Genomic DNA, 9,589 nt, shown 5'->3' on the forward strand with positions numbered 1-9,589 from the left:
GTTGCAAAGTTCATAAGGAGTAAACTCCTAAAATATATAACCTATTAATGATTGTCAGATCATAAATATTGCACTCTTTTCCTTTATGAGTTTTTCCTACCAAAATTTCTCATATAAGGTTTTTAATGAGACAATATTAATACAAGCATTCATATATGCCACGCTATTTTTTCTTAATTTTTTCACTGGGTTTTTATAGAGTTTTTTGATGGCATATTATGATTATATTTCTTCTAATATTTTTTCATATGGTTTTTGGATGAGTTTTCACATAATCTATACAGATGACAGGATTGATCAAAAGGGAGTGTTATGAACCATTTGATCAGGCGCCGACCACGGGCATGTTTCTTCTTAGAGGTGCCTGTTCAGAAGGGATGCCTTTTAAATGGGCATGAACTTGACTTCTCACCTTGTATAAATGTACAAACATCGTATCAATGATAACACGATTTGGATTGTCGAGTTCATCTTTGTCTTCTACACTCTTTACACTTTAACAATAGATACCCGCCTTATTGTCACTCATTAGCCATATCCATTTGAGAAGACGCAGGGATAGACTTGTCGTGGTTGGGCCCTGCCCTCTGCCCCGCGTGCGAACATATTCAAGCCCACACATTGGTCGATGGCACACTTTGGGCCCTAGTCTTGGACACCACACGCCATTCCATCCGTACATGCCTAGCCTCATGTGTTGCCCCTCGTACGAATGAGGTTTTTTCAATGGGCGACAGTAGCTTATTTTTATAATTTTTTAATTTTCAATATATAAAAATAAAAAAACTCTGCCGTCCCCACCTAGTAGTGATCAAATACTAAGAGAAGATCTGTATTTGCATTCTAGATTTCTAATCGCTTTTCTTGCGGACGCACGGGAGAGCTGCTAGCTTATTGGATCAGGTATTTGCAGGCCATGGACATGGAAGAAAGGGAGATGAACACGGACCAGTCCAAAGCAAAAGAAGATGAGCTGGGATGACAAAGAAAATAGAATTATAGATTTCGAATTAATATAAACTTGGAATTTAAAAAGGATTTCTATATTTCAAATTTGGATTTGAAAAATTACAATAATATGTACTTGTTGTTAATCTGAAAAATCCATAAAATTATAATTTGAATTTGCTTGCCAAAAAGTTGACTTCAGGATGTTACATCATTTTCCTTGGTAATTAGTTTCACTGTGCCTGTTCACTAGCAAAACAATGACTACAGTTTTTAGACAGGCAACAGCCAACAGGTCAAAAGTGCCACCTGGAGGCAACATGAAAACTGAACATCAGCAGACCAAACGGACTTATTATCATCTTTTCTGTAGCATCCACATCATGGTTAATCAAATCTTACATTTTCGATCCTATACAGAAGCAGCACGAGAAGAACAATAAACACTATAACTAACGAAATGTAAATTTGCTTCTTTTTCAGTGGAAATTGTTAAAATGTCGTAGCTAACAGAAACCTCATCTCATGCACCTAAATGACGAACTCCATTGCCTTCATCAAGCTAGGCCCAAACCTTGTCATGTTGAGCACAATATCCTGTTTGGACATATAGAGCTCCCCAACCTTCTCCCATCCACTGTTCCTGATGGCTTCTGGATCTTTGATTACCGTATGGTTCCAACCATACTTCTCCAGTAAAGTGCTCTCCCCTGGACTGATGCTGTACTGCACGTGTCTCAGCCCCATATCCCTTGCAGGTGCACCATAGAACCCGTCAGCCATGAACTCAATCCCATATGGCACAATGTGCACCAACACTGCACCTGACCGCAAGAACACCATGTTTGTCAAGCCCGCACCATGAACACCCATGATTGCATCACATGAGTCAACGAGGTGGACAAATTCATCAAGATTCGAGTCAATCGTCAAGTCTGCCTTGACCACCTCAAAGCCAAACCAATCAAGCCCTTGTACAACATCAGGCGCATTCACGAACCTCCGTGTTTTGCCCCGGTCGATGAGCATTATCCGGGGCTTCTTGTCAGGGTCATCTTTGTCGGCCCTGTAGGGTATATCAACTTCGGGTGCAGGCAATCCATAGGCTTCGCGGACAAACAATCTGAAGTCCATCATTGTGAAGTTCTGTGGCGAAGAGTTTGGGTCGATACCAAGGTCCCGGTGGCTCCTGAGACCAACAATGACATGCGGATAGCACCTGACCTGGTCATCTGCATCAAAATCAATAATGTTGTGCCTTGTGAGGTGGTTAAACATTGCTGAGTACTTCTTGATGAACCAGGGCTGATTGTTGGTGATCAGTAGTTGGACTTCTCGGTTGAACTGGCGGGCAGTTAGGAACAGAGGGACAAGAACATCACTGAAGTCGTGCCAGACATTCGCTGTAAGCCCACCTAATGCAAAGACAATGGCCGGCATGGCATGCCTGGATGTGCAACTTGGCTTTGGTTGGGAGGAGTTCAGGGATTTAACAGTCACCTCCTTAATCCATGGAAGATTTTTGCGGGACTGAGCACGAATGCTCCACTCTTCACCATTGGATGTGAGGGACTGTGGGACATACATGACAGTGGAGGACTGGCCGATGGTGCGAGCATCCCCGCACAGCTCACAGATGTCAAAGCGTTGATTGGAGAGATCACAGAGAGTTGCTCCAGTTGGAGGTGTGCATTTGGTGTACGGAACTGAACCTGTTGGCAATAATAGGAAATCACCAGTTTCGAATGTTAGTACATGTCAATGTGAAATAACTCCATAAGTTTGATGGTTTCTATTTGATGAACAATTGCAATTGTAATTGGGGGCAAATAATGTATTTGACAGCTACAGAGTTGTTCCATTTAATGACTGCAAATTATAAGACAGGAATATGGGGAGAACACCACATCATGGAGGGAATAAGCTGAGCGTATGTAGGCTGTGTTATGTGGGACCGCAAGTATCACAGAAAGAAGGGTTGTCCAGCAGCAGAAACAGCCCAAGCGCCAGAACAGGCTTGACCTTCAGCTTTGTTAGCTTTTGTTACTTTCAGATTATCTCCAGCTGGTTTAAGTTGTTACGTTCAGTAGATAAGATCCTTTCTGGATCCAGTCTGTTAGTTTTGGTTGCTTAGATTGTATTCGGCCAGGCTATATTAAGCCCACCTTTTCCCTTGAATCAAGCATTGAAACCCAATCTGTTCTCTCATCTCCTATTCTCTGATTTAACATCTATTGCTGAGCTCGGCGCCCTCACCGGTGTCCACGGGCAGGAAACAAGCCCAGGAACTGCCAGCCACCTCCCAGTCCTACCCGATTAGGTCACTTCCCCACAGACATGATAACTTGGTATCAGATTCCATGGGATCTGGGACTGAGCAAGATCAATTCAAGAAGCTCTTGGCCAAGCAAGAAGACCTGCTACACGAGGAGTTCCAGACTTCCTTCACCGAGATCAACAACAGTCTGGGCGGCGTCAACACTTCACTCTCCAATGTAAAAACCTCCCTCGCTGATGTTACACACACAATGACCGACGTCATGGATCGGTTGATGAAGCTGGAGAAGCTAAAGGGCATGGAAGGTGCACCGATCGCAGTTGAACTTTCATTTTAGTTGCCTATTGAACTTCCATTTTTTAGCAGAATTCACTAGATCCAGTTTAATTCTGAGCCTTCAGCTGCAATTTAGAGGTTTTGATATGACAACCTTCAACGGAGAATCTAAAGCAAAAATAAATAAATGCAGCCATCATATGTAGTACTCAATCATGCTTGCCCCATAGGGCCAACATATCCTAGCCCACCTCACGTCCTAGACTAACTGAATTATTGTCCATGGATAACAAGCTGAATGAGTATAACTAAATTGTACCTCAAAGTAGATACCCTACAATCGAACAACTTTTGGCAGTGTGCAGCACAAGCCATCCAAATTGTGGACCACTGGTATGAATACTTAGCTGCTACATGCAAGAAAAGTCTACAACAAATGAAAATTCCCATTTGGTGCATCAAAAGCATATTACTCGCTTTTATCTTTACTCCATTGCAAGGAAGAGCTTTACAACCAAGCAAGCACAACCTCTCTCCCCTTTAACTTCCCTCTTTAAACACCTTTACTCTCTTGGTCCTGGATAGGTGAAGTTGCAACACACTGTCTGTGCTGTACTAGATCCAGTACAGAGTATTTGCATCTACCCAGCAGTGTATTCACAAGCACAGAAACAAACAACGCAATTAGAGATGTATCCGTACAGTACCTGACTTTGCAGTGGCTTCTTCTCCTTCCTGATCCAGCAAGGGAGATTCCTTCTCCAGAGGCTCTAGATATGAGTAAGTAAGAAAAAAAGTATAGTCAGTGAGCTGCATGAGTAGCATTTCCAACCTACTTCACGATGAGATTAGGGAGGCTTACCAGATCCTCCTGTGCTCCTTTCTCCTTTTTGGGTCGGCACCCCCGTCACCGTCCCACCCTCGCCCACTGCTGGCGTGGTGCCTTGGGAAGCTTGTTTGGGCTCTACATTTCCCCAACCCCCGAGATTCAGAACTTAAAATTAGCTAATCCCTCAGGTTGGGACATGAAGCAGTAGTACGAGAAGTAATAATGCCACACCAGGATTTCCAGCATCCAATTCTTGATCAGATGTTACTGTTGCAAGATCCTCCTTGTTGGGAGACCCTCCAATCTCTGCATCTTGAATACCAAATTAGAAAATCCGACCAATCCGGTTCGGGTTCCAAAAGCCAAAAACTCCACGAACTAAAAGGGGAGAGAAATCCCATTTCTTGCTTCTTAAAACCCAATCGTCCCAACTCATGAACCAGTAAAATCAGGGAAAAAAAACGCGGAATCATTGCAACCGCATGGATTCGGATTTTTTTTTTCTTGCCTTACCTGTGGAGTCCAGCTTATCGCGCACGGGCCGGAGGGTGTCATCCAAAAGTACGGTAGTGAACTGCGAGGAGGCTACGAGCCCCCAAGTAACATCCAATAAGAACACACATACACATACGGGAACAAGAAAGAAAGAGAAGAAGCATGTACTTGAAGGCTTTTAGCTCAGGAACCGTGAAAGCTCACCATTGGGACCCTGCGCGAACTGGCCGGAGAAGACGACGACGGCGAGGACGGCCGCGACGAGGACGGCAGCGAACGGCGCGCCGACCCGGTGACGCCAGATGCCCTGCTTCACCATGCTTTTGGCCGCCTTGGGCGACCCCATGCCACCTCTTTTTTTTTTTTTTCTCTTTCCTGGCCTCCTCGCTGAGCTAGTCAAGAGTTCTAGAGCTCTGTTCTGTTTCTCTGAGCTGGTCTAGAGTGCGCACGGTGGTTTATCGCAAATCAAGGCCCACATGCAGTCGGACTCGGCGCATCTACGACGCCATTGAGACTCCTGACCGTTGGATTCGCATCATCTGCTGCTGGCGAGGCGAGGAGCATACGGCGTTGCGTAAAATCTGACCCGTAAGTTGGAACGGTTCCAAATTATATATATATGTAATTTCCAAACTACTTTTATATATATATAAGGCTATTCTGTGTCTATGCGTAATTGCTATTGGCACTGCGTACATCTCCCAGTTACAATCCGAAACACTGTGAGTTACAACTTGTTAGGTAGACCAGTTTACAATTTTACGTACATAAATACATAATTGCAACACGAGAAGTTAACACCGTGAGTTACAACTTGTTATTCACTGCGCACATCCCCAGTTACAACCCAAAACACTATACGTTACAACTTATGAGGTGTGTGCAGATATAAATTACAGTGAGCATACCTACAAAATATACATACAGTATATATACATAGAAAAATTAGTGTGTACTTCTAGGAGTACGTACTTTCTGCTATAATATACCACATAAATGGACTAGATATACTATTTTATCACTATGAGTATACTTATATTCATTCTAAGATACTTCAATATGAATTACATGAAAAAATTTAAAAAGAAATCTATCAATTTTAATAAGTTTTGATAATACCTTTATATAGATACACACATATAAATTAGGGATGGGAGTTTTACCTGATTAATTGCGTGTAAATATCTTAATAGAGTCAGGTTTGTTTCTTATTTACTATTCATAAACATGTTTGTGGACGTAAATCACTAACTAAAATAGGTATATAAGTATGAATGTAGGTAAGACTTATCATCACACACATATATATATATGACATGTGGGCCTATTCCTAATCCAGCCCCGCCTGGTAGCCGTCTCTTTCCCCACTAACTCTCTACCCTCTCTCATCCGAGACTCTCTCTTAGGATATCACCGTTCCTCACAATAACCCTATTTTCATATAGTAGGTTATTTATGTTTCTCTTTTTCTTATGAGCAACCTAAATGGTTTGTTAGTTGTAAGTTTCTTTTATGACACTAGTTTCACAATTGGTATCTTTTATGTACTATGAAACAATCTATATGGTATCATTCTCATTGTTATTAATAATAAGTGTATATGTCTTGTAAGTATTCAACATTTTTATATACACATTTAGGAGGAGTATATTTTATATATTGTGATTTTGAGACTAACATATGTTGCTAGATGTACCTTTTGTACTCTCATAGAGAAATCAACATGTCCCTAGAAGTATGCAATACTTAAAGGCTTTAATTGGTATCATTGATAATTCATTTCTACATTTAAGCTGTCTCCATGCATGATATGACTTAAACTTCCTACTTCTACTTATTGTCTAGATGTGCATATATTACTACATTTCTACAAGTGATATTCACAAGTGAGTCTCATTATATATATGCACACATAAAGTGGGAGTTTAGATTATATTATGTGAGTTTCATGAATTATGATTCTTATTTGTCTTTTTCAATTGATATCAATGTCCCATATCCTTACAATTGGTATATCTTTTCAATTGGTATTATTTTATTAGATCATGATTTATGAAGCTCTCTCTCATATGCTCTAACGCTTTTCCTCTAGTTTAACATGTGTTTGTAGTCCTTTTTGAGACTGTTGACAAAGAGGGAGGAGTTTGATGATTAAAGTAAGAAGCAAGATATAAGATGTCTAGGAATGCCGAAGTTGAGAAAGGTGAAGAAGAAGAAGATACAAGAAGCAACATGAGGCACATAGGTTGATAAAGGGGATAAGTTCTTGCATGCGTCGATCAAGGGAGATAGTAACAATGGCGAAAGGGGTAGCCACGACAAAGAGGGACTAAATGGTAAGAACATGCATCCAAATAATGTAATAACACTTTGTGCTCTTTACGATTGGTATCATTTATTATTTGCCACTTGTTTTGGTTGTGTTGTCATCAATCATCAAAAATGGGAAGATTGTAGCGAAAATGGCCCAATTAGGCTCTGATTATGATTTTAGTGATTAATGACAACATAGTTATTGGGACCTGTAGCCGGGACAAAGTTTGATTGAATTGGAGAAGTCCCAGGAGAATTGACCACACCGGATGGTCTGATGTTCATGGGTTGAACTCACCGGGGTATTTTGTCCAGAGACAAAGTGAAGGCTGATGACTTCATCAGATGGTCTGATGCTCTATGTGTTGAACTCATCGAAGTATTTCTGATAAAGAGGGAGAAGGCTGAGGATCTCACTGGATAGTCCGGTAGTCTGCACTGGGTAACACCAGAGTATTTCCTACAGAAAAGAATACAAGTGCAGAAGACTGGATTAACCCACCAGATAGTCCGGTGCTTGGTTTGTGCACACCAGATTATAGCACCGGAGCATTTCTTGCAAAGGTGACTGCAAGTATTGAATAATGAAGAATAACCCACCGAAAGGTCCGGTGCTCTGAAGATCAATGCACCAGAGCATTTCTTGCAGAGAAGAAGTGGTGTGGTTTGGCTCAAGATAAGTCACCGGAAGGTTCGGTGATGGATTTGAAGGTACACCGGAGTGTCTGGTGTTTATAGAGGCTTTGTGTGGAAGTCCAACAGCTAGTTTCGGAGGTTATACTCACCGAATGATACGGTATTAGTACTACTATTCTCATCGGATCATCCGGTGTTAACAACATTTCTGAGTTGTTGGAAAATGGCTAGTTGGTGGGTTTGAAGCTATAAATACCCCTCCACTCAGTCATTTAAATGTGTGGTATGCTTCTAGAGTCTAGAGGAATCTCATACACACTTGAGAAGTCATCCAAGCCACCAAAGTGCTTAAAGTGATTATCTAAGGCAATTAACCACAAGATTAGAGAGTGTTTAGTGCTTATAGGCCTAGAGTGTGTTGTAGCTAGGTGTTGCATCTTAAAGAAGGGATCAAGGAGTGATCCTGGCTTGTATGAAGTGGTACGTCAGCGCCTTGGAATTTTGGTGACTCGCTGGCATCTTGAGCCTTGGTGGCTAAAGCTTGTTGTCCCTCCGACTTGGTATGGAGCCGTGGTAAGATATGTGTACGGGGATACAGAGACCTTTGCTTTGGTGGCTCAAGCTCTGAAGTAATCAAGGCAGCAAGTGACCGGAAGAGATGTTAGTAGTGAGACCTTGCCTTGGTGTCTTTGTGGCTCATCCAGCTTGAGGCATTGCCTTGATGGCTTAGTGGCCCAAGAGTCATGATAGGGTACCGACCGGGAGCATATCCTTGGTGGAGCTCTAACATGGACTAGGGGTGACATTCATGCTATCGATACCACAGGATAAAAATCTCTTGTGCCGAGTTTGTCTTTCTACCTTATTTATGTTTCTGTATTTACATACTTGCAATTTATCTTACTAGAGTAGGTTGCAATCCTCTTAAGAGGTAGAGTAGACACACTAATAAACCTAGAGTACATTTAGATAGAAATTGAGATAGATTTATCTTATGAAGTTTTTTTGAGCCAATTTGATTTAGGTTTCTAAGTCTTCTAATTCACCCCCTCTTAAGACGTCACCATTTCTCACAATAACCCTATTTATCTTGTATTGATTTAAGCCTATTACAAGAGGGTGTGTGGCTAGCCTACATGGATCTAAATCTAGTCGGCGACTTCGTTGCTCGATTTCAGATGTCTTTTAGTTGTTCGCGCTTGTATCGCTTGTAAGCTCATGTGCTCCGTAGGGGCCTCAGGCTCCATATATATAGGGGGTGTCATACATCCTCTAGAGTCTTCCTTGTTGTTTTAAAGATAAATTTCTATGTTCACGGGATACCCTGGGTACCTACGATAGTTTTCTTTCATGCAGTGATCCCCTTTTTGAAGATAAAGATATGACCTAAGAATTATAGGAAATCCTAGGGTGTCTGGATATAGTAGTTATCCAGTAATCATTGTCACCAAAATGGCCAAATAGACTTTACAGGCTGACTCGATTAAGGCATGACCCATCAGGCCTTGGTTAAGTTAACGGGTCATGTCGTTCCAGCCCACGTGCTATCCCACAGCACAGCCCATGGCCCACTATGCCGTGCTACACCGGCCTGGGCATAGTTGCGACACAATGGGACGGTGGCAGGGTAAGGCAGTGGGTCAGTAGCAGGGTGGTCAGGTGAGGTGGTAGCACAGCCGAGCGGCCAGACGGAGCAGAGTGGGGTGACGGGGTGGCGGCCAGGCAAGGCTGCGGCATGGCACAGCTAGGCAGCGAAGGGGAACGGTGCTGCGACGATGCTGAAAGGATCGAATGTCCTAAGAGGGGGGTGAATT

General features: G+C 42.3%; 1 protein-coding gene across 2 annotated transcripts; it reads right to left on the reverse strand.

Annotated features, from left to right (window-relative positions):
• Positions 1-1,271: 1,271 nt before the first annotated feature.
• Positions 1,272-5,267, reverse strand: LOC133918876 (beta-1,2-xylosyltransferase XYXT1-like). 2 transcript variants are annotated; one of them, XM_062362974.1, is made up of 6 exons: positions 5,031-5,267; positions 4,845-4,916; positions 4,563-4,643; positions 4,365-4,466; positions 4,210-4,272; positions 1,272-2,660 (listed from the first exon to the last, which is right to left on the reverse strand). In XM_062362974.1, the coding sequence occupies exons 1-6, from the start codon at positions 5,170-5,172 to the stop codon at positions 1,480-1,482; spliced, it is 1,641 nt and encodes a 546-aa protein (XP_062218958.1). In that variant the 5' UTR covers positions 5,173-5,267; the 3' UTR covers positions 1,272-1,479. The 2 variants fall into 2 exon arrangements, with proteins under 2 accessions (XP_062218958.1, XP_062218959.1); XM_062362975.1 differs by having other exon boundaries at positions 4,563-4,637; positions 5,031-5,266.
• Positions 5,268-9,589: the final 4,322 nt, after the last annotated feature.

Source organism: Phragmites australis, chromosome 5 (genome assembly GCF_958298935.1).
Source record: "Phragmites australis chromosome 5, lpPhrAust1.1, whole genome shotgun sequence".
NCBI classification, from domain to species: domain Eukaryota; kingdom Viridiplantae; phylum Streptophyta; class Magnoliopsida; order Poales; family Poaceae; genus Phragmites; species Phragmites australis.